The sequence below is a fragment of the Amphiura filiformis genome, chromosome 12, assembly GCF_039555335.1.
Source record: "Amphiura filiformis chromosome 12, Afil_fr2py, whole genome shotgun sequence".
Lineage (NCBI taxonomy): Eukaryota > Metazoa > Echinodermata > Ophiuroidea > Amphilepidida > Amphiuridae > Amphiura > Amphiura filiformis.
The window spans coordinates 32,669,867-32,695,826 of NC_092639.1; the positions used below are offsets into that span (position 1 = coordinate 32,669,867).

The 25,960-nt window shown below is 36.0% G+C and overlaps 3 protein-coding genes across 5 annotated transcripts in view; 2 read left to right on the forward strand and 1 right to left on the reverse strand.

Moving 5' to 3' along the window:
* LOC140166082 (coiled-coil and C2 domain-containing protein 1-like) overlaps positions 1-7,070 on the reverse strand; it is a 47,049-nt gene extending 39,979 nt beyond the window's left edge. For both annotated transcript variants that reach the window (XM_072189465.1, XM_072189466.1), the window contains exon 1: positions 6,916-7,070. In XM_072189465.1, coding sequence (XP_072045566.1) covers positions 6,916-6,969 — 54 coding nt within the window. In that variant the 5' untranslated portion in view covers positions 6,970-7,070. The remainder of the gene's footprint in view (positions 1-6,915) is intronic.
* Positions 7,071-14,160: 7,090 nt separating this feature from the next.
* LOC140166088 (Rieske domain-containing protein-like) lies at positions 14,161-19,411 on the forward strand. Its single transcript, XM_072189474.1, has 5 exons — positions 14,161-14,312; positions 15,275-15,298; positions 17,505-17,539; positions 17,849-17,936; positions 18,453-19,411. The coding sequence occupies exons 1-5, from the start codon at positions 14,195-14,197 to the stop codon at positions 18,494-18,496; spliced, it is 309 nt and encodes a 102-aa protein (XP_072045575.1). The 5' UTR covers positions 14,161-14,194; the 3' UTR covers positions 18,497-19,411.
* A 1,134-nt stretch (positions 19,412-20,545) lies between these two features.
* Positions 20,546-25,661, forward strand: LOC140166084 (uncharacterized). Of its 2 annotated transcripts, none has more exons than XM_072189470.1 (3): positions 20,546-20,714; positions 22,929-23,042; positions 24,705-25,661. In XM_072189470.1, exons 2-3 carry the CDS (start codon positions 22,988-22,990, stop codon positions 25,580-25,582), a joined length of 933 nt encoding a protein of 310 aa, XP_072045571.1. In that variant the 5' UTR covers positions 20,546-20,714; positions 22,929-22,987; the 3' UTR covers positions 25,583-25,661. The 2 variants fall into 2 exon arrangements, with proteins under 2 accessions (XP_072045571.1, XP_072045570.1); XM_072189469.1 differs by lacking the exon at positions 20,546-20,714 and adding an exon at positions 20,781-21,016.
* The last annotated feature ends 299 nt before the right edge of the window (positions 25,662-25,960 follow it).

Below are 25,960 nucleotides of genomic sequence, written 5' to 3' on the forward strand. Positions count from 1 at the left end.
CGCTCCACATTGTGGCGGTTGCGGCCTACCATATCAGTATCCCATATGATATTTCTATTGTAAGAAAATTTTATTTGTTGTCACGTAAATCACAGGTTTCGTTTAAATGTACTAACTGGAAATTAAATTAAAGGTGAACCTCATTGAAAATAAAGTTATATATCAATGGAAAGCTTATGATGTCAGGATACTAAAACTATTTTTTCCGATTTTTTGATGGCCAATAAAGCTGAAAAATTAAAAAAACGAATGAATTTTTGGTCTTTTTTAAGGCGCCCAAAAAGCACCCAAATCAATCGTCTATGACCTTGGGAATGCTCATGCCGTAAGCTCAGGGTTCACAGTCACGTGATCCTGCTCGGAAACATGTAAACAAGACTTGCTTCCTGTACTTTGCAAGCTGCCCGGCAAGTCTGATTTTCACAATAAAGCTTGAAATTAGAGGAATCTTCAAGTTGCTGGTTCCTTCTATTTTTAGAAATAATAGAATTATTGTCAACACGTAAATTTTCCGTAAATTTTTGACAAAATCAGTCATAACTAGCTGGGTATAATTGGGTAATTGAGTTTGAATTTCGCGCTGGGATCAATTCCATGCGCAAATGCTTGCTGCTCATGCTGCCGTTCATGTCATGGACTGAATAAACATGATCGAACTACAAATTAAATACTTTCATGAATGTATCTGTGTTGGTATAAATCATGATTTTGATTTAAACTTTTGATCCAAACACAAGGAATTAATTCCTACCTCGGAATTTGCAGATGGTACTCCATCTTTCATCAGCGAGTCACTCAGCACTCACTGCTGATGAAAGATGGAGTACCATCTGAAAATTCGAGGTAGGAATTAATTCCTTGTGTTTGATCAAAAGTTTAAATCAAAATCAAAATTAAATACTTGTTTGTGACATTTCCTATTCTTGATTCATTTTAAAATATCTGATTAAAAAATATCGCCTTGCAGTAATCAAAAATTAATAAAAAAGCTGCCGATTTCATCAAATCCAGCCCATATAAACTTGGTTTTCATATTTAGCGCATTGCGGTAATACATTCTTTCCACACAATCACGATTGAAAACTAAACAAATATTTTATTATAAAATAAATACAATTTGGGCTTGATAGACCATTGTTTGATGGAATTCTGAAATCTGAATAAAATTAAAATATTGTCACTTGTGTCACGATTCTTTAATGATAGTACAATCAGTAGCTATCAGTATACCGTACTGAAAAGTGAAGCATTCATGTTTTATGGATTACCGCACATGATGCGTAAATTGCTGCTGAAGAAGGGACCCGACACGCGACAGGTGGTTCCAGGGTTTATGCACAAACACAGCGACTCGCTTCGTCCTGCTTGCGTGTGTTTCAGCAGATTTGATCAATCGTTATCTTATATTTGGAACATTTACAGGAATAAATTTTGCTGATGAAGTAGCAATAAGTTGGAAATATCAGAATGTGAATAGAAAATCGGTCATTTTGTCTGCAAGTACAGTACAGTCGCGGATGCTGAACACTCGGCACCGGACTCGGCGACTGAGTCTCGGTCAGTCACGCACTGAGTTCATCCCGTATGTATCTCACGAGTTCGCCTATCATACATGACCGGTTGTAAAACTAAGAAATAATTAAAAAATCCTGTACATGTACCTTATTCTATTCCTTCATTTTCTCATTGTGATAAGTTCATCTCAACTTGGTGTGAAGATCTGAACTGGTAGCACTAGCAGTTATTTTTTGCAATCTGTTTTCATTCCGGTTCTTCGCTAATCTTTGCTCTTCAGAACTGTAATATTCCTTATCGGCATATCAGTGATATCGTGGATGGCTTGGCCTATCCCAAATCACCCCGCCAGCAGTTTTCCCATTTTAAATCCACACACGTTATTCAGGAACTTCATTCTTAATTTGCTCATGATATGTCCTTCATGTTATTCTTATTTTATTGAAGATATTTTTCATGTAAAGTAAGTTGACAATGACTGAATTCGAACATTGGCCCGATGCATGCCACAGTAATGCATGGACATTGTGTTTACAATCAAACCCGGAAGTAACTGTGTGTCCCCGTTTTGACGGCACCATCGAAAGCGCCCAAGTTGAACCATTTCGTTTTGTAATTTAGGGGGGGGGGGGTGCCAATATCCAATCTTTGCATGGAGATTATGTCTAGCCTGGTACGTTAGGAAAATAAAAATATTCTTTTCTGCTTCCTGACATCATAAGCTTTCCATTGATATATAACTTTATTTTCAATGAGGTTCACCTTTAACTAATTAGTGAGGACCGGTATTTTGCTGTGGATATGTTTAACTGCAATTTTGATGTAAAACATTTGAAATCCGCTGTAAAAATTTTGATAATATTCAACTCTTTGAGAAAATTATTTTATAAAGGAATGCTGGTAAAACCAGGTGCAATACAATGTACATTATTGACACACTATCACTCTCTTTATCTTCGTCAATAATAGAATAATCGATTTCAACCGAATTGAATACATGAGTTTGTAGTTGACTACTGAGCGACCTAAGCGATCGATTGCTAGCCAATCAGATAGAACTCCTTTTCTTGCGTTCAGTGAAATACCACTCGCCTGTCGCTCACTACCACTCGCCCGTCGCTCACCAACGGAGTATTAAATTTATATTTATCGTATAGGACGTCGACACTGTGGGACATGAGACAAATCTATAATTGTTTTGGCCTTTGAAGGAAGAAAGTAAAATAAATTTCCTACCTACCGAATCAGCATGTACATTTTATGTTACACATACTGACATAGACATACAAGCATGACACATTGACAGGAAACAAAACATTTTTGTTTTAGGCCAAGTAACAAAAATAACATGTATATCGTCCCCGCCCTCACCGATTTTTGGAGATTTTCAAATATTTTTGTTATTTTTCCTAATTTGCTCTCTTACTTTATTTCTAAAATTGTTGTGATGAAAAGACATGTTCAGAAGTTCTTGGTTATCATTTATAAACACATTGCAAACACTTTCTTCAAGCTAGGGATAGGGCAGGGGGGAAATAACAAAAATATCTGGGCCTGGGGGCCTCTAGTGCCGTACTATTACGCTGACTTTCGTATTCGGCGAGGAGGACGATTTCGACCTCCTGGTTTGTTTACAAACAGAGAGGTAGACAAAAACCGTTCCGCTTGTCCAAACACTCAAGTATCAGAAGGATGGTCCACAATAGCGTGATTCACACAACATAGGGATTAAAAAGCTGTCACATAGAACCATGTGCTTCTATTGTCCAATTTGCCATCAAGATTTCATATGGAAACAGTTCAGACCCAGAACAGGATCATGTCAGAAATTAATATTTTGTTCTCTGATTATTCGGACTAGGGCCCCCGATTTGATGATGTGTTGATAAACACTTCGCAATTGCAATTTTACACAGAAATGTATACGTCGAACAACCGAATACATGGACAACGTACGGACCAATATATTTTTGTAAACATTTTAGGCCTATAACAAAATGTATATTTTCGTACAATTGTACAACTATCGTTTCTACCCTATGACCTATAAAAGTTACCTGTTATCAAAGTGTCCGCAAAAAACTGGTCATCGCAAGTATCTTTGATGTAACAATATTCACGCAGGGACAGGCCGCAAACCTTACCTCGATCGTAAAATCCAGCCCATGCATGTCATAAATAATTCATTATTGCATTGTGTAAATGTCACTGATTGTGTCCACGTATTGTTATTGCATCTGTTAAGGCCAGAGTAATGGAAGACACATTCGTCCACGACCGAATTTGAGATTTTTTGATATTTATCAACACTAAGATGTATTCTTTCACTTGAAACTGATAAAATACAACTTGCTAATATTTATTCGTATTATTGCTTGATTTATTTCACTTTTTTCAACTCTAAAAAGTCACATGGCTCAAGACAGCTTAGTAAATTGGCGGAAATAATGAGTCAGAAATGCGCGAATGCGAAATATTGTGATTACGCGCGCGGTTCGAGTCGCGAGACGCGGCGCAACTCTGCACGTATGTCCAACGCAGTCAAGGCGCATTCGGTATGTTGTTAACGCCAGCAAATGTGGTGTAAACAAAACAAAAATTTGCAGTCAAAATGTCACTTAGATTTTTAATCATTTTGAATTTTGGCGCACTGAAAGCAGACATTATAGATTCTTTGGTGCATAAAGATGCATATTTAGACCATGCACCAGATACAGCTGTTACAAGTGTGAAAGTCTTACCGTATTAAAATTTAAGGACGTTTTGTGCATAATTTTGACATTTTTTTTACTAAAACGCCGATTTCTCAGAGTTCACTTTTGACAATATTGCGATTTTGTGACAAGATAACTCGAAAAATATGCAAGCAAAGGGTAAACTGTTTGCACTATCCTTTAGAGTACATCAAAGTCTAGGGAAGGTTTTTTCATTTTTTTTTTATTTTTGTTTTAAACAAAAATATACACCATTATGTGCAATTTTTTAGCTTAATAGAGTGACAAAATGGCTTTTTTCACATGTTTTTTCAATATTTCAAAAAAGATTTAATTTCAAAAAATAAAAAACCTTCCCTAAGTTCATGTCTCTTCTTCATGAAAAGCTAACTGAATTTTTTTTACTCGAACGGATTTTTTCTAAGTTGTCACAAAAAATTGGGGCAAAAAAGTGAATTTTTGTGATTTTTTCAAAAACTTGAGATTTTTGAACAAATCTGACGTCACCATGGGATTCCTTGACTCATTTCCTTTCCAGAAATATATAGTTTTATATACTTTGGACATACAATTCAGAAATAATGAAGCCCGAAATGGTCCACGTTCTCTCCCATTACTCTGCCCTTAAGGGGGTACTACACCCCTGCCAAATTTTGTGCCTATTTTTGCATTTTTCTCAAAAATTATAGCGCATTGGGGACAAGTAAGATGCAGTATGTATATTATAGGGGCAAGGACTACAACTACTGCACTGGAAATTTTATTTCAGCACAGGCAATAGTTGTTGCGTTACAACCAAAAATGAGGGAAAACAAATATTTGATCAATAAATCAATAACTACTTGCTTTGAGTTGCTGAATTTTCAGTACAGTAGTTGTAGTCCTTGCCCCTATAATATACTTATCTTACTTGTCACCAATGCGCTATAATTTTTGAGAAAAATGCAAAAATAGGCACAAAATTGGCCAGGGGTGTAGTACCCCCTTAAAGCAGAAGTCATGCTGAATTTATACTCGATCGCTGAATCACCATGTGAATTCGCCTATTAAAAAAAAACCCTCTACGACCAGGTTGTTAAGCATCGAGCACGCCGACTGGCTTAGCAATTATCCAAGTAGTTTTGTAAACCAATCAGGTTAGACGTACTATACTGGCGGGTCACATTAATTCATACCGTAAAAGGCCGCCGCCTTCATTGATTGGCTTACGATTGCGATGAATGGTGTTTGCAACCAATCACAAAACGGGTTACAAATAAATAAGGCGCCCATCGGAAATTTTGTACACGTCCATGATGACGTCATGCCACGAGGTAGCCGGAGGCTTCGCTTTTCTGCTAGCTTTAAAAGCGAGCGAGTGGTATAAAGTCAGTTTCACACCTGTGATTTATGGAGCATATCATAAAATCTCTGAGCACATACACAGCGGATTTGACAGATAAAAATGACATTTGCAATTCTGAGCAACAGGATTCCATGAAATTGAAGATTATTTAAGTTATTCTACAGGATCGGTAATAATTAACAGCTGGTCTGCTGTATTTGAAGTGCATATTGAAGTTTGTAAGTTTGTGACTTCGTACGTTATGTGCAATAGATATTACAGGAAGCTTAAATTGGCACGCTTTCCTGCAATTTGTCTGTCGCTTACGAAAGTTATTGGGAGTTCAGGGCACGTCACACTGAGTGTGACGTGACCTCGCTGGGCATAACAGAAATGAATGGTAAAAAAATAATACAATAACAAATAATAAGTAGGTACCGTATGCTAGGTGAATTCAAATGTGCCATCAAACTACATCATTTTATATATCAAATTAAAGCCCTTGAGTAAACAAAGCCAAAACTGAAAACCATTTTTTCATAGCACTTTCCGTAGCAAAGTTACATCTTGTCAAAGATTGACTTTCATCAAAAAGTCTCTAGCAATATTCCCCAAAACGGCATTTCGGGGGTGTTTCTAGATCTTAGTCTCATTATGATAGCAGCTTTTTTTAATGGAACTGCTATCCAAATCCCTCTAAAATTCCATGTGCGAGTGACTTATCACCATAAAAATCATACATTTGGGTCAAGTGAAGTATAGAAAACATATTTATGTAGGTTTCCTTCTTCTAACAGTTGTTTTAAATTTCTATGTAATTTTAAATTTGCATTGACATTGTCGGCGAATTTGACTGACTAGCAAATGTGTTAACTAAGGTTTGCCTGGGTTACCTATAATAAGGACCTCCCTCACCGATTTTTGAAAAAGTCCGGACGACATACATGTTATTTTTGTTACTTGGCCTTAATTTCCCTGCTTCAGTGCTTGCATTGTTGCATGCAGTAGCCTAGTGCCGTACTATTACGCTGACTTTCGTATTCGGCGAGGAGGACGATTTCGACCTCCTGGTTTGTTTACTAACAGAGAGGTAGACAAAAAACCGTTCCGCTTGTCCAAACACTCAAGTATCAGAAGGATGGTCCACAATATTTAGCGTGATTCACGTAACCTGAATAGGGATTTAAAAGCTGTCACGTAGAACCATGTGCTTCTATTGTCCAATTTGCCATCAAGATTTCATATGGAAACAGTTCAGACCCAGTACACGATCATGTCAGAAATTAATATTTTGTTCTGGGTCTGATTATTCGGACTAGCACTAGCAGTAGCCTTTAGTTTCGGTACAGTAATTTCTCTTACCTGAGAAACATCCGGTACACCCGATGAGCCTCCCTTTTTCTTACCACCGGGCATCTTGAAGAACTGAAGTTACAGACTATTTGGAAATTATTATGTTTTGAGGACGTTTTGAGCTCAAGTTGGAGAAAATATTTAATGTAATTTCCGCAAAAGAGCAGTCATGGCAGTGGCGAATGTCAGACGACTCGACCTCCGGACTACTCGACTTCTGACAACTCGACCTCCGTGACAGCTCGACCACGGACAAGTCGACCTTCCCGAGAACTCGAGCTTTTTATTCACCGTGCACTTGATGCATTCATCGCCGATGGATGACTTGCTGATCGTGCATTTCATTTTACATCATGTTTAAAGATTTGCTTGCTCCATGTTTTCCATAATATTTATGATGTGATGATTAGAGCTACTATGGGTTTATTTCCTATGGTTTTATTGTCAATTATTTTAGTGATACTAGTATTATATCCAGACTTTTATTACAATATATCCCGGTACAAAATTCCAACGTAGTCGTATATGGGCCTACAAAAACATGTGAAAACACTCAATTTTTGAAGTTGTTTTTTCTTATCTCTCTCCCGGGTTATTATAAACTGGTATGTTATCTGATGTCATTATTTATTTATTTATTTATTTATTTATTTATTTATTTATTTATTTATTTATTTATTTATTTATTCATTCATTCCTATGTGTGAAGTCTTGTTTGTTTGTTTTTTGGCTAATGGGGGCTGATGTTCTGTTTGCGCATATCAAGTGAATATTATTATGATGATCATGGAATGTACTTCAATACATGTCACTATTATTGTTGTTTTATTGTTAATTATTTTACTACAGTGATATTAGCCGGGACTATAATTAGAATGGTTAAGAAGTCACAATGAAGAACTTTATTAGTTTCTTTGCTTATTTTTCTCTTTCTTGCTGTTACCCCTTATGTATTTAATGCATTATGTATTTATTATGTCATGTTTTATTATTATTATGTTTGTTTATTTATTATTGCAATTTTATTTATTTCATTTAGTTAATTAGCAATTAATTATTTTTTATTATTATTTACTTAGTTGTTTATCTAACATTTAGTATATTTCAACATTGCGTGAGGAATTATTTATGGTATATTGACGATAGGTTATAATAATAAATTATTATAAAAGATAATAGCTTGAAATAACTCTGCGTAGGAAAGGGATGGGATATCTTGGCAATATGTTGGTATTGTCAACTTGATAAGGTGATTAGCGCAATGTCACATTGTACAATAGAACAATAGCCGAATGGCTAGGATATTGAATTCTTTGGTATTAATCATTGACTATGCCTAGTGTGCTATTATTTATCAATGGAATCTTTAAGTATAATCAGATTCTAATCATCGATACCAAGTTGAAAAGTTATAACAGTAAGAAGAATAGTTTGGATTTCAGATTATTTCCAGCTTCAGAGCACAATAATCAAATTAATATTAATTAAAAAAACTCACAAGCATGATAGCGCATGATAGGCATATCATAAAAAAGTCAAAACAGAGGGAAACAGGACAATAATTAATTTATATTTCTGAAATTTAGGCCTTGATATTTATGATTATAATAGTTGTAAATGTAGAAATCTACGTTTCAGATACATTGATTACAGTATGTATTTATTATTATGTTAAATTGTTTGTTTGTTTGTTTGTTTACCCAGGTTGGTCCGTGAGGAACACGTGCTAATCCATGGAAAACCATGGACCGTTCCAATCCTTCTGTACTTAAAGTTATGTTAAAAATAATTAACTAATTTCTCCAAGACAAATACGCACAGCGAAACAAACGCGAGCAGCAGCTTGGAGATATTATACTATTTTTGCTCCGGGATTTTTGGGGTACATTCGGCACCCACGTTTTGCACCGCGGGTAGGCCTATTTCAGTGCTGCCGAAAGCGCCGGGTGAGACAGGGGTTGAATCAACGGCACGTCGGCACTGCAACCGAGTACGCTGACAGAACGGACCCGGACGTACGATCGATTACTTGAGTCCCCGGGCCCCTCGGCTGCGTGTCTGCATAAACTGGTATGTTCTCATCACTATAATCGCCTGGGGAATTACGAGTCTATTACGGGCCGTTTGCCCGTGTCTTGTGCCGTGTCTTTGTGCTTGCGACGTATCCAGATATGTTTGTTTAATTTAGGGCCTATTATTGCAATTTATTTATTTATTTCATTTATTTAATTAGCAATTAATTAATTTTTTTTATTATTTACTTACTTGTTTATCTAACATTTGGTATATTTCAACATTGCGTGAGGAATTATATTGACGATAGGTTAAAATAATAAAATTATTATAAAAGATAATAGCTTGAAATAGCTCTGCGTAGGAAAGGGATGGGATATCTTGGAAATATTTTGGTATTGTCAACTTGATAAGGTGATTAGCGCAATGTCACATTGTATAATACTAGGAACAATAGCCGAATGGTTAGGATATTGAATTCTTTGGTATTAATCATTAACTAGTGTGCTATTATTTATCAATGGAATCTATAAATATAATCAGATTCTAATCATCGATACCAAGTTGAAGAAAAGTTATAACAAGAATAGTTTGGATTTCAGATTATTTCCAGCTTCAGAGCACAATAAGCAAATTAATATTAATTTTAAAAACTCACAGACACGATAGCGCATAAAAAATGCAAAACAGGGAAACAGGGCAATAATTAATTTATATTTCTGAAATTTAGGCCTTTTTTATGATTATAATAGTTGTAAATGTAGAAATCTACGTTTCAGTTACATTGATTACAGTATGTATTTATCATTATGTTAAATTCCTTCTGTACTTAATAAAGTTATGATAACATAATTAACTAATTTCTCCAAGCGCACAGCGAAACAAACGCGAGCAGCAGCTTGGAGATATTATACTATTTTTGCTCCGGGATTTTTGGGGTACATTCGGCACCACGGCGGCACCGCGGGTATTTCAGTGCTGCCGAAAGCGCCGGGTGAGACAGGGGTTGAATCAACGGCACTGCAACCGAGCACGCAGAGGTGACAGAACGGACCCGGACGTAAGATCGATTGCTTGAGTCCCCGGACCCCTCGGCTGCGTGACTGCATAACCTGGTATGTTCTCATCACTATATAACCGCCTGGGGAATTACAAGTCTATTACGGGCCGTTTACCCGTGTCTTGTGCTTGCGACGTATCCGGACCATGTAGGGAAGACAGTTGAACTTGACATTTTGTTTCCAAAAAAAGGTTAAATCAACTTTGAACAGCTGCTTTCTGTTACTTTTTCTTGTATAATTTTAAATTTTCTTAAGTTTAATCAGCCTACTGAATTCTCTAATTGATTTAGCACGTTGCATTTTACTATGCCATATCATCTGCTTTGGATGATTGTAAAAAGAAATAGACGGCTTTCCTTCCCGGCTTTCCTACTCAAATCATTGTTATAAATATATATTTCATATCTGTTGTTCGAACTTGTCAACTGCTGTACAGGAATTAATTAACCACATTTTACACTAGCCATTCGATATAATCAGTTTTGGAAACAAACTCTTCAATATTATTATAGTTAGGCTATTCAAAATTCTCGTATTTCCATGATGAGAGTAATGAAAGGTGATTGAAAATGTCCCGTCACCCACCCTTATCACTGGCCAAAACTTTTTATTATGTTCATGAAAATGTCAATAGATTATCATGGAAATTTAAAAAAAAATCATTATCAATCTGTTGCAAAATATCTGTAAAGGTGGTAAACATTAATTTGTATCCCTTGTCTGACATTGTTTAAATGACTTCGATTGGGACTTCATTTAGATAGAACCTCATTTTCCAACTCCCCAGGGGAATGGTTAAGTATTCAAATAGAAATAAAGGGAAGTGAATCTTTTGGTTAAAAGGATGGTTCAACATCATCGGACGTATAACTATAAATGCCAACAACGTAGATAAACTTGATTGATAGTAAGTTTAATGATAGATATATCCTAATCCTATGGGATAAATCTTAAAAGGGTCAGGCTAAACAAGTGTTCCTATAATAGATCAGTAAAATTTGTGTAATAAACTGAAATAAATTTATAAAGAATCTGTCTTGTCATATCTATTTTTATAACAAAATGACCATTTTCCTATAGGCTATTCTATAACTTCCAAATCTGGGTGTTTAATATACCTAGATTTGGAAGACATGTGTTTAGGCCCTACTTCAGTACTTTATTCATGTATGTCGTACACAGGTATCGACACTTAACTGATAATGAATTGTTTCACCCATTTGCAAATTCAAATAAGTTGTAACAGGTATGCCAGAGGATGATTTAAGGAAGCCCCATCATGCACTGTAAATGTGTTATCACTAGAGTTTCAACTGCCACTTTACTTTTCAAATCCCATTGAACTCTGTGCAAAAGATGTTGTTTTAGAATTGCCCGTGTGTCGTCATAATTTGGTCGATTTCAGATCTAAAGTGATGTATGCATGAATGATAATTCACACCTTCTGTAGATAACATAAAATGTGAAATCGACATTTATTGTAAATATATCTGTCCAAATTCAAATTTAACCATGCACGTGTGTATGCAGTGGGCGGGCAGTGGTGTCATGTTCACTCACACAGCTGTGCTAACCGCAAGACTTGCTGGGAAGTGCTTAAACCATCCTCTGAGGTATGCTTTGTCACATTCGTTCAAATGATATTTTTCAGAAGTTCCCCAATCAGGGATTTCCCTTCTAGCAAAGGAGTACCAGCGGAGCACCTAACGCACTGTTGTGGATAATGCATGCAACACCATCGAATTCGTTCTTCTCTCTTTGGGTTCACGTGTTTATCCTGCAGGCATGATGTAGCCTATATCATATATTTATTTCATTAAAAACTGAAAGTTTCAACATGTTTCAACATATGCAACCAAAAGACCTCAGTTTTAGATTCTGCCTCAAAAGAACTCATTTTTAGATTTTCCTCGAAACGGGTCCCATTTTTAAGCATCTGCCACTGAAAGACCAACTTTTTAGGATCTTAAAGGAACCAAATGTTTTAGCATCTGCCCACAAAAGGCCCCCATTTTGTTAACATTTTCCCCGAAAGAAGTGGCATAACCAGTGGGGGCCAAAATTCGGGAGTTTTTCAACTTTATACACTTTTTTTCAATCATTGGAAGTCTTTTTCAATCCGAAATTCAACTTTTTCAACTTTTGTGAAATTTTCAAATTTATCAAATATTAAAAGTAGGCCTTTTCAACTTTTTTTCAAATGTTCTATATCAAGTTTATAGGGCCGTCGCGCCGCAAAATGCTATTTCAGTAGATAGTGAAAAAAAACAACAAAACAAACACGAAATATCAAAATACTAAAAGTTTTTCCTAATAGGCCTACATTCTGCCAAATGTGTGCATTAATTTTTAGTAGAACAGCGAAATAACATAAAACATCAACAATCCCCGTTCATATCTTAAACGTATTGAAGCGATGTCAAATAAAACACAAATCTCGTACTCCGTCCCCTCCCCCCCCCCATGCCAACGCGCCATGCTATGCATGGGTTACGTTGCCCACCAACGTGCCTGATGCTGAAGCGATAGAAATTAAGTCTTATACTCCGTTGCCCACCAACGTACCCCAGACTATGCGTGCATGCATGGGTTCCATTGCCCACTAATGTGCATTATGTTAAACGTGTCAAAATTAACACAAGTGCAGTGCTCCGTTGCCCACCAACGTGCTGTTAAACGTGTTGAAGCCTGTGAAATTAACTCAAGTCCCCACATACCCGTTGCCCACCAAGGTACATATGTTAAGCACATGCTTACCTATGTTAAACATGTGATGAGGCGAATTGAAATTAACACAAGTCTCATACATGATGACAATAAACACGTACATAATACTAAATGTATTAATGAACTTCTGTATTTTATAGACCCGCGCGCCGCGCCATAAATGCTATGCTCAATTTCAGAGCATAAATTATAATAAATAAATAAATAAATAAATAAATAAATAATATAAGCAAGTCAATATTAATAGCGAAGCTTAAATCAAACCCAATGGAAAATACTGGTACATTGCTAAAATATTATTTCTTGGTACTGAAATCATTTTTATTTCATGTCAAAATTTTTATAGTCCTAAGACAATTTATCCATCCATTCCAATATAAAGAAGTTTTAATTAATTGTGTTTTAATAAATGCTCCGCATGGTGGTAAGAGCTGTATTTAATTCGTACACAAGAATAAGAACATTCACATAATTTCATGACTTTTCTGTTAGAAATATGCGGTCTGATCATGATTCTGTATCTGAATTTTCTAGTGATATTTACTCTCCACGAAAACTACTAGTTTCCTTTTATCTGACTCTTTATTAAATTATAGATTCCATTGATCATGTTCATTGATAACAAATACCTGACATTCATTGATTTTATATAATACCATTCTGCTATTGTAGGTAAGTGACAATGCGTTAATCACCTTATCAAGTGGTCAATACAAAAATATTGCCATACCGTATCTCTCTATGCAGAGTTCTTATGATCTTGATAATCATGTCTTGTTATATGGAATATTAATTCATATTACGATATTATTTCACACAAAACATTTAAATTTAGGCCTACTAATTATGTTAGCTACTCAACAAAGTAATAATGATAAATAACAACAACAACTTCGTGCATGCATTTATCACTTTTCATGAATGCACCAAGTGCACGGCGATTCTGGAGGTCGACTTGTCAGGGAGGTCGACTTGTCAGGGAGGTCGAGTTGTCCGTGGTCGAGTAGTCCGTGGTCGAGTAGTCCGGAGGTCGAGTCGTCCTGATACCGCAGTGGCACACCTATGACCTTGTGACCTTTGAGTGACTCTGAGTCACGGAAAATCATGGAAAAGAAAGCATTTTCTTCTCAAACTTTTCCTGTATAAAATGATATCTTACATTTAAGTTTTTATTCAATTATTTTGATGAAATACATGAATTTGATTGCGTTATTAATTATTTTATTACATAACGGGCACATTTCACTGCATTGAAAATAGCCCAAATCGCATTTTGACCTCCGACCTTTATATTTGTAAACAAACTGCACATGCAATCCCAGACAAACAAGTGGCATGTCTATGCATGCAATGACATGATGATTTACTACACAGATATCTTTGTAGTATAAACAGCACCTCTGACACGGACACATTTACACGAAAATGGGAAAAATGAAGAACCGACTACATCAGCCTCAATAAATTCATTCAAGTAGATGTAAAGAATGGCAAGTTCTGATACGGTGCTGATTGGAAGTGCTAGTGAAATCCGATCACTGCAAAGGAAAACATGTGATGTGAATGGTAGAAAAATTACAGTGTTTCACTATGAAGGGAAGTTCTATGCTTTGCAGGCTTCCCGTTAGTGTGCGTCATTGCGTCCAGACGCGTATTTTACAAATTTGGACGCAAGTTCACATGGCTAATCAATGTATTTTGCGTCCATGTGGACGCAGACAAAACTTCGAAATTTAATCATTAATTGATGATAAAAATAAGAAATTGTTTTATTTTTACGATAATAAAAGCCCCAAAATTTTGACCAACCTGCTAAGAATTGAAGTAAATTCTGCAATATTTGTAAATGCAACGTCAGGAAATCGTGCACTTTTTGCATGCTTTCCGTCGCGATCGCTGTTTGATGGGGAAACCGGGAAAGTCCCAATTGATGCAATTGTTTGTTTACAAAGCATGCTGAACTGACGACGTGCAGTTAATGTTTATTTAGTTATTTATCACAACCTGACAATATTCAGTTTTTAATATTTTAAGTTTATTTTTCATAAATAATCTACGTTTCCTTTATTAGTATTATTGTTACGATGAATAAAAGCAATTTTAAAGACAAAATCCAAATGATAACCTTTTTTTGTATTATTTGTGGCAGCGCGTGTTTTAGCTTTTATAAATTATAGCATCATCAACAACACGTGGATCGAAGTAAAAGTAAAACCCGGAAGTAAAAGTACGAAAATTTGCTAAAGATTGACAGACTTTGCGCATGTTTTTGCAGCTGTTTCTGACCATGTTTCGGACAAAAACTGATGCAGAAATGAGAAAAATTATCATTGCGACTGGAGGTGGAATATCACGGCGAAATTTTTATTTTAACAATCAACATTTGATGAGGTAGACCCGGGGTACGTGTGTTAGCAACGAGGGGTTGCCGTTGCGTTTCCCGGTATGATTGATCGTGAATTTCAGATGGACGCACAAAAATCTGTCTGGACGCAAGTTTTTTCAATCTTGTCAGCAAACTTGCGTCACACATGACGCACATTTTAAAACCCTTAACGGGAACCCTGATGCTTTGGATTTCCATTGTTACCGTGAGTGTAAACTGAACAGTATTAAATTATGGGTGTACAAATCACCAACTCCCAGGGTTTGCAGGTTTTAACCGGCTTGACAAAAACAATTTTTGCCAGCAAAAATGGCAGTGGCAAGCTTGAAACTTCAGACATGTCGTTTATTGGGATGACAAAAAGCCATATTAGGCGACAAAAAACAAACCTGTTCTACGTGCGGACGGAACTTTCAAGTAGGGTTGGTCGGTCTGGCTTTTTTTTTTTTTGGAAATTACCCAAAAAAATCACCAAAATCTGTATACATGGGAAAATACAAAAAAGAAATTTTGTTCCTGAAATGGTCGAAATTTGGGTCGGTATTAAATTTGTACAGGAAAATTTTGTTCCTAATTTGTTCAAAATCTGGGTCGATCGGGCCCGTAGAACAGAGTTTTCTTTTTTCATTGCCTAAGGTTAATGAAATGATTAGTTTCCCCGTCACATTTTTTTCAGTGAAATATGAGGTCATGATTTCATTATTCATTATTTTGGAAATTTTCATTATTGTCAAAACTTTCATCTACATGGCTATTGTTGTTGATGAAAGACCAGATCTCAAAACAGGTTATAATGCTTAGATCATCATTACAGACATTTTGCAACAGATTGAGAAAAGATTTGAATTTGTTTTTATTAAAATGAAAAAAAAAATTACAATTTTTGTAATCACTAGAAACATGATGAGGTAATCCTTAAATTTACATTATTTACCACATCCTCTACCCCTACAACTAAGAAAACTGCTGATTATGATCAGCAGGGGATGTCAGACATTTTGAGAGTTTAAATTTTGGTTATTTCCATCTCTATTTTCAGATAATTGACTTTTTTTTAATGAAAATAATGAACGTTTTGGTCAAATTGAAAAAGTGATGCAGGCGGGTGACAGGAAACTAATAATTTCATTATATAGACCTAATAGGCTACTACCCAAATAAATACATAGATCAAATCCATAGGTTCCCACAGTTGAGGGCCAATGACACACAATTCAATGAGTTTACAACCCAACTCTGTGTACCCATTGTATACTGCTCCAAGTGACACACTGGCCTATTCACCCCCTCCCACTTGAGTGACCAACTGGGGACACACATTAAAAAAAAATTCCAAATGGGGACTTTTTTGTGCGAAATTCCACACATCTGGGGCTTTTGATGTGTGTACAATCGGGGACCTACCCCTACTTGAAGGAAGTCTCCAGTTGTGATAATGCCATTTTTGGCCTTTTAAGCCATAGAGGGACCCCATACGGCTATTATTACAATTGGGGATGTCCCCATTTGGGGCGAAGTCCCCGGATTTTCGTAAAAAATCCCCGATTGTAGGGTTTTACCTGGTCAAAACTCCACGGACTAGACATTTGGTTTGAGAGTGGTAAATGGCTAATTTGTGTGTGCCTTTAATTTAAAACAAAAGGAACAAAAGAAAAATGAAACAAAAGAGCTGACAAATAAAATGGAAGTTATGAAAAGTACAGAGAAGTCTCTTTGTTGCGCTTGTTGGAATCATTTTGCGCCTTGCATAGGCCAGTTTGTCACTTTTAAAACGGGACCTTCGTCTATTCAATTGCTTGTAACTTTACTTCTTGAGGTCACATTGGATTCAATGTGGTGTCATAATGTGCAGAATTAGACAAATTTACCCCAATATGGTTCAGTTTTGAAATTGTGATTACTTTTTCAAGTGTAAGGATACTTTATTGGCGCAGTATATAAACCTACTGACTGTCATGTTGACAGCTTGATAGTCATTCCTTGCATGCAATATTAACTATAGGCCCTATTATGTATCTTTCATTTTTATGAATTTTTTCTGCTTTATGGAGTTTAAAACAGCTCTTGTCTGTCTTGTCTTATGTTGGATTTCGCAGTGACAGATTCAAATCTTGTGCACTAACTTCATCCTGTGGGCGTAGAAGGGCGATTTGCCCGTACCCTGTCAACTCAAGCACGTAAATGCAGTGATTAGAATATTCCACTGCAAAATCCGACAACTGAAGGTTGAATAATATAGTAGGCTACATTAATTATTCAATCTAGCATGAGTTATTAGCATAACCAAGAGGTCTTATAAATTAGCATAACCATTATCACAGTACATCATGTACATGTAGTACCAACTATTTTTATCTGCACTGCACAAACACATTTTTTTGATGACTAAAATCAATATGTTCTTACTTCAGATTCTGGAGGACCTCTAGATGCTGGAGATATTGAGGTATGAAGCTAATTCTCATGAATCAAAACAATACTTTATACTTTTACTCCAACTCATACAATTTGCTAGTAAATTATGATTATGATTTTCAAACTAAACAACTGGTATTATTATTTAATATAGAACAATGCACACCATATCATCCACAGGCCAGATCCAGCTTTTAAATTTTTAAAATTGTATACATTTGTATTTTGCCCATTGATCCAAATAATTATAAATTTAAACCATGGCTTTAATAATTTGATAAAATATTCTTTGAATCTTTGTACCTCCAATCATAACTTACCATTAATTTCTTTCTTTCAGGATATCAATGGTGTGGCATGTATTATTTGCCCATGGCACAAATATAAAATCAGTTTACAAACAGGGGAAGGCTACTATCAAGCTATTGGTAAGAAAATCAAACCCTGAAGTGGGACATTTATTCACATGTATATAATAAGTTGCAAGTACCTTTATTTTGTCTGCAATGTGTGATCCAGGAACACAATGCTGCATGCGCTGAGGCTGCTGACTTCCATAGCAAACTTGAAACTAATGGAGTTCTAATATAGCATTGTCCATTAATAGCACTGTGGTCCTGGACCACAAGTAGATGGAATCAAGTTTTTTTCATAATAAGTTTATCACAATGCTTAGCTTGGTTTGACATATTTTTCCCAGAGATTTTTATTTTGTTAATTCATATTTGTTACATAACTTTGACAAAGAAATAAATGTTATAGAAGACCATTTTAAACAGCTGTTATTTCTAAATATCTGAACTTGGTAATAGAACCCTCCCACTCAGCACGTCTCCCCTACCCATCAACATCCCTTACCTAAAAGGGTCTGTTCTAAGATAAAAGTACACAATTTCCTGGTATGGTTTTGATCAATCTTGGATATTATTTTCTTTCTTTTACAGATCCCAAACATTTAAGAAAGCCGCCATCTTGGAAGTCTAAGTGAGTGAAACAAAGAACACATGAAGTACTAGCTGACAATGGCAACATTTATGTAAAACTATCAAGTTGTGACAGAAAATTGGACTCGGATTACTATTATTCAGATCAATATAAAGAAATTATGAAAAATATGAAAAGGTGACCAATGTCACAGATTTGTATTAAAGGGTCATGCATTCAAACAGTTCTACCTCCATCGTCACATCTCTGTTATCTTACGTGCCAGGAAATTGACATTACCCATGATTATCGCCACTATCATGTGCAGTTATTGGGTGGTAATTTTGCCATGACAATCAACACTACCCTTACCATGCACAGCAACTTGCAGTCAGGACATTCTGACCATACAAATATTGTACAATATGATTTCTAGAAAGAAAGAAAACTAAAATATTTGTTTTACCAACTGCAAGGATAAATTGAATAAGAATAGACCTGGTTTAAAATAGATCAACTTCCAATAGACCCTATCGAATAAACTCATTCAGAATGGTATAACAATCGAAATGGCAGACATGTTGGTTATAAGCTTTTATTAGTGCCAGAGGGACAGGTCTCTAGTTCGATTCCACAACATTCATACCTACCTAGCAATCACACGTTTTACAGAAAAGGTTTAAAAGGGTATAATAACGTTTTAATAACATTCATAAAACATATTTGAAAACATGAGGCAAAACATTCTTACAGAGTGTTATTTAACTGTTGATGACACCCTGACAAAATATATTTATTATAATGTTTTAAAAACTTACTCGTGATCTTTATATATAACCCGACATTTAAATGTTATTAAGCTGTTTTGAATAAACGTTTTAAACGTTTTAAGAACATTTTTGTGTTTGCTGGGTATCACCTGTTTTATTGCATTATCATGCGAATTGACCCACATGGTACTTTTATGGATGGCAGACTAGGATTCTAATATGCTGGTCCGTAAGAGACATACACGTGAGACCATGGGAAAATGTGTGGTCAAGACATGTCTGCAAAATGCACAAGCTATGATAGCCTAAAAAGAATGCGGGCCTTTATAGTGAAATGAATTTTTACATTGAACCCTCCTTTTAAGCAAATCTGCGGCATGTTAAATCACTGAAACTCAAGTTGGCAGTCTTGCAATTTATACAGTAATGCAATAATTGCTATCTACTGAAGACAACAAATCGGTATTAAAGAAAAAAGTTCCATTATTATATTTGTTTTATGTTATTGTTTGGGGACTGACATTGTTAGATCATCCAATTTATTGTGAAGACCATATGTTTATGTGATTCGTGCGTCTGTCTCTCTGTCTGTTTGTCAAAAAATATAAAGCCTTTTTTGGAAGCTCGAAGACTTCACATGTACGTACAGGCTCTCTAAAAAACAACCGGTATAATGTATATATCCCACGGATAATCAGGTCAAAATGATGCAACTGGGATTTTTGTGTGTTTTCCCCCCTTCCCCACCAAAACCGGGAAGAAATATTTATTTCCCCCTCCCCGATCAAGAAAGGTGTCTACGCCCTTGTCAATATTCGCAGTATAAAATGGTGCATTATTAATTTGTAAAATACCCTTTTGGTTTTTGAAACACAGCGACATTTTCAAATGTAACGATACTTTGTGAGCAGTTTAGGACACTGAAGAAGTACTTATTCATTGTGCAATGCTGCAACCTTTCTTGAAAGGTCGTAGTTGTGCTTGAAGTGACCTGATTGATATCATTTAAAATAATATCATGGGACCGGAAAATGCTCGGGAATTACCCTCTGTTTATAATTTTACCTATTTATAGAACATAGGGCTGCATGTTTGATAAGATAACATAGGCCTACCTCCCAATTGTTATGTTGGGCGTTAACCATGATGACAAATCAACAAAATTATTGTTGACAACGCTGTTTTGATACCAATTGCATGCCGGGTTGCATGCAGTAATAGGAGATTTTACTGTAATACAGTTTATGAATATATCACCATACAAGTTGTATCAAAATGATTGGTACCCATCAGTCATAGTGGACGAGTCTGACATATCAAAAGATCCAAATAATGTGTACGTTACTTTTATAACAAGTCATGATACATTCTGGACATTTCAACTAGAGTATCCAACGTTGCATTCGGAAAAGGCAGAGTTTTCAATAAAACCATTGGTACCAATCATTTTGATACAGCCTGTATACGGTGTGGCGCTGCGTTATCAGGAACATGACTGATGATCCGTAAAAAGTGAGTTTCGTTCTCAGTATTAATAAATGTTATTGTTATATAGCTGATTGCTTGGCAACATCTTGGAACAATTGAAACCACTACAGTGTACACTCTATATAGAAACCACGATGTAAATAATTATAATTGTGGAAAATTGTTAGTAGTACATGTACGGTATCTCAAACTTTCACCAATTTAATTTGGTGCGCGAGACGATACGGCAGAAGCTGATAACAAAATCAGACTTGGTTTACAGGAGACCCGGGAGAGAAGGCCTACATGGTATATAGAACCTTCTCTGCGTAATAGACCTGTAACAGGTATGTTATGCTACATTGTATTTTATCATTTTGTTGACAATTTTCATGCAACTACTTGGATAGGCTACTAAATGCACACATTCAATTCCCGGGATTCAACTAAACTAAGTTTAATTGATTAATTACAAACTGATTTGCTGTTCAGAAATGTCATGCATGAAATGAAATGTTTTACATCCTTAGGACCTAAACATTAGTTTTCACAGTTTCTGAAGCACTAAACAACTTTCTTTTCTGTTTTACCATAATTAGCTTGACAACAACATGCAGTAAATTGGGTAAATTAGCAAGGCAGACCTCGCCTATTGGCTATTTACGGGATAACGTTAGTTCGTTCCGTTAAAATACATAGGCCTTATGTATTATTATTATAACTTGGTGTAGGCATATATAACGAATACCTTGGGTGAGGGTAAACCTAATTAACAGCCGTCTTGAAGAGGTTTGAAGCGCAAACTTGAGATTTCGCCAAAATAGTGCTCCATGATGTAGTCTACAGGTGTTGATGATATCTCAATTTGCGCCTTATAGGGTCCAATATAATAAAGGCATTTTATATGGCCTATAGGGAGGTGAAAACAAATGCGCGTGTCCTTCTGATATCAAATAATTCAGATTTTTTTTTAATTCGCGATATATGAATACAAATTTATGGTAAATTATTTTTGGCACACGTAACTTAGGGATCGGATAGCAGTATTTTTGTGGCACATGAGGGCACGTCAAACACATCAAATTGCATATGCATTCTGAATACGAGGATTGTCCTGATATCAAATAATTTTAATTTTTTGAAATAAGCAATATAATACAAATTTATGGAAAATTATTAAAAATTGATATTTTTAACATTTACCAATCCTCGAAGTAAACTTAATAAATTAAGTGATTCGTATTGACGGTTATCTTTTTACCAAAAAGGCGTAAAAAAGTTTAGGTCTTTTGGGGGAAATGTAGGCCTATCGTCAGCACGTAAGGTCAAAATTTTCAAATGATGGACAGCTTTTCGTTTAAGTGCATATCTTTAGATTTATAATGTTTACTTCGAGGACTGTTAAATATACCAAACTATCAAAAATATCAATTTTTAACTTATTGAATGCAATTCGATGTGCTCAGTCTCAGGTCCCACAAAAAATACTGTGCAAACGTCACTATCTGATTCCTTAAAGACTTGACACACTGTTTAGAAATTTTCACAATGTATGAAACGCATGCATAAATGATTTGCAGACAATAGCTGACAATGTCAAATGAGTACGAATTGTATGGTTTATTGGTTTTAAATCATGGATATAGTCTGTGTGAACAGTTGAGAAAGCAAGACAAGTTGAAAATTCAATTTTATATTGCCCAATTTCACTGGCCAAATTTTAGGAGTAGCGAGGCCATATAGCCAAAAGTGCTATATTTAACGATTTCGTAGGACAAGTGTTTCAAAATCAAATGGACAAAATAATTAAAATATTCAAAATGAAAGTCTGGGGAATATTTTCTGCTATGTTGTCAATTTTGTTCCGTTTCCATAAAGTCAGGCTATTTAAGGATTTTACAGAAACATTGCAGGGCCTTTATCAATAATAATTATGAAGTGTATATATTAAATACAAACTTTTGAAATGAAAGAAATTGATGAAAAATGTCAATTTTTTTGGCCGGTATGCCAAAAATCACAAAAAAACACCATTTATTGATTGATTATTTGAGTCCTTCGTCTATTGACTTGTTGCTTGATTGATTGATTCATTCATTAATTATCCTTTGATTGGTTGATTTAGGCCTACTTATCGAACTATTAATTGAGTCCTTCATCCATTGATTGATTTGTTGATTGATTGATTGGTTGATTGATTGATACACTATGTATTCGTTCAATCTTTGATTATTAATTTGTAGTATATTCATTTTTCAGATTTCCGACATTTATTTTGGTGATATACTTATGAAGGTTTTGAGAAAATCAAGTATAAAATGACTACTCCGTGTATGTTTGGAGCGGATTGGTATCGATCTAAAGAAACTGCAGGTAAGTGTTTATTTTTCATGCAACACATCAATCAAGTCCTTAAATGCGTCGTTTATTTACATCAAAATGTTACCATCAACCACACGTAATCAAATCGGCAACAAAACGAAGTCTACCATATTCATCATTATCATTGTCATCTTATATGCTTAATTATTACTTTTTTTTTATACACAGAAGTTGTTTCATGGTAAATAATGCTGATCTCAAGCTTATCGCTAATATCTTTAATAACTAGTCCTTGTCGACAATGCTTGTGAACAATCAGGCCAATTGCTTTGTCGACAATATTGTCGACAACAGCCTTGTCGACAACATCCCAAATTTTGGATCATCTACATGTTCCGATCCACATCCTCAACCCTATCCCATATCATCCCCGCTTTTTCCCATCGAAATGAAGATATTGGTATAACTGGAAAGCCCGTATTTTTTCATTGACTCGGAGACTTTTGTTTTGTTTTAATTTTGTGAGCCAATAAAAAGGCAATATATGTTCATGTACCGTTAATAATCGTTAATAAGCATAGGTGCCAATTAACGAGTTGCTCGGACAAGAACGAATTTCTAGGGTAGTTTGTTAAACTTTTTCCTTTTTTCCTTTTTAATTTAAACACCCCGGAGAAGACACGATTATCGCGTGCTCCGACTTACAATCTCGTGACTACCTGTTAGGATATCATGATGTTATGCCGAATTATTGGAGAGGTTGCCAATACTAGTAATAGCTTTGAATTTATACCTGAAATGATTTATTTAACCCCAAATACGCCTTTACACGCAGTCAAAAATTGACATTTGGATGTGCTGGGTTGGCCCGCCTCTATACCAACATGACTGATGTTGTTAATTCAATTGATTTACACGTATTTAAGGGGTACTACACCCCTGGCCAATTTTGTGCCTATTTTTGCATTTTTCTCAAAAATTATAGCGCATTGGTAACAAGATATGTATTTTATAGGGGCAAGGACTACAACTAGGCCCCCTACTGCACTGAAAATTCAGCAACTCAAGGCTAGTAGTTGTTGATTTATTGATCAAATACTGTACTGGTTTTCCCTCATTTTTGACTGTAACTCCACAACTGTTGTCTGTGCTGAAATAAAATTTCCAGTGCAGTAGTTGTAGTCCTTGCCCCTATATTATACATATCTTACTTGTCACCAATGCGCTATGATTTTTGAGATAAATGCAAAAATAGGCACAAAATTGGACAGGGGTGTAGTACCCCCTTAAAGAAATCGCAACATATAAACTCTCTCAATAGACGAATCCAACGAGCCAAGTCATGGTCAGGATTTGGTCGGCCATTATTGGGTCCCAGCATGCACAAAACTGGTGTTGTGAGTGCGCGCCCAATTGGGTGGAATAAACCCGCTTAAAATTCGATGTTAGATTCTTTTGTGTTGCAAACTGTCATCATTCTTTTGTCTATGTGTAACACGGGTGATAGAATACAGTTTAAAATACCCTCCAAGGCCGCATATGCGCGTCATTTTACATTTTAGGTGAGATAGAGCCGACGGGGACCCAGCTAATGGCTGCCATTGAGGTGTAGGAATGCGTGAAATTGGATTCGTCTATATAAGGTGAGCTTATACTCGCATGGTTACGGTATTGAGCAATTGGTGTAATTATGTCATCTATTTACATTTTCAGATACGGAAGACATCAACACTGGATCGTCGCAGTGGGACCTAGAAGAAAGCGATTTGGTCCTCGGCAAGCCAATCGGATCCGGTTCGTTTGCTGATGTTTTCGAAGCTTCTCTTAAAACAAAGAAGGGACCTAGCCAAAAGGTAGCAGCAAAAAGATTGTACAGTCAAATGTGTACCGCTGATAGCATGAAGGAAGTTAAGGAAGACCACCAAAAAGAACTGGATTTTCAGTGTAAACTTAAACACAAGAACATAATCACATTTATCGGTGTGATCCTAACAAAAACAACTATGATATTTGTCAGTGAACTCGCAGCCAAAGGTTCTCTTTTTGACTTTTTAAGACGTCCGAACCACCATCCCTTGTCAGAAAAACGTCTCCTCCGCTGGATGTTGCAAGCAGCTTGTTCAATCCAATACCTCCACAGAAAAAATGTAGTACATCGGGATATCAAAAGCCTTAACTACCTAGTTGCCGACGATAACACCTTGAAGCTATGTGACTTTGGTATCGCTAAAAGTATTACTCGCACCGTGGACACCATTCAGAAAGGTTCTTTTCCATGGATGGCACCGGAGGTATTCATCGAGCAGAAAGTGTCACACAAATCAGACATTTATTCGTACGGAGTTGTTATCTGGGAACTAAAAACGGGGAAGATTCCGTTCGGCAAAATGGATGGCGCCGCAATTATGTGGGCTGTTGGAAATGGCAAACGGCCACCAATTCCAGGAGATTGTACACAGCCTATTCGTAACTTGCTCCGCCAATGCTGGGAAGGTGACAGGAGAAATAGGCCTCATATTGATAGTATCGTGTCGGACGTTAAGGGGATGCTTAATTTGCTGCGACTTGAGACCAGTGTGTGCTTAGGTTAACTTCAAGAGTTATCTTTGCCAAATAGGACCCTACCCCTCGCGATCAATATATAGCAGGGAGCGCCGAAGGCACGATGCTCTGCAAGTCTGCAACGGTGCGATGACATCGAGCGGCGACGAAGCTTTCGAGTTTGCCCGGCTGAGAAAAGTCCCAGTAATTCCGAAACAATATGCTTTACAGTTAGCAACCTGGACAACCGATTCTTTTGTTATGCAAGGCTCACTCAGTCATTTAATGAGGCAATACAAACGATCGAATTTGGTGTTGAAATGAGCTAAATTTTGAGTTACACCTTTTCAATGTAAAATTAATTTTCTCGGCCAAATGAAAAGCAATCATTTTCATTTTTCAGTAAATGTCAGGTCAAATTGTAGTGC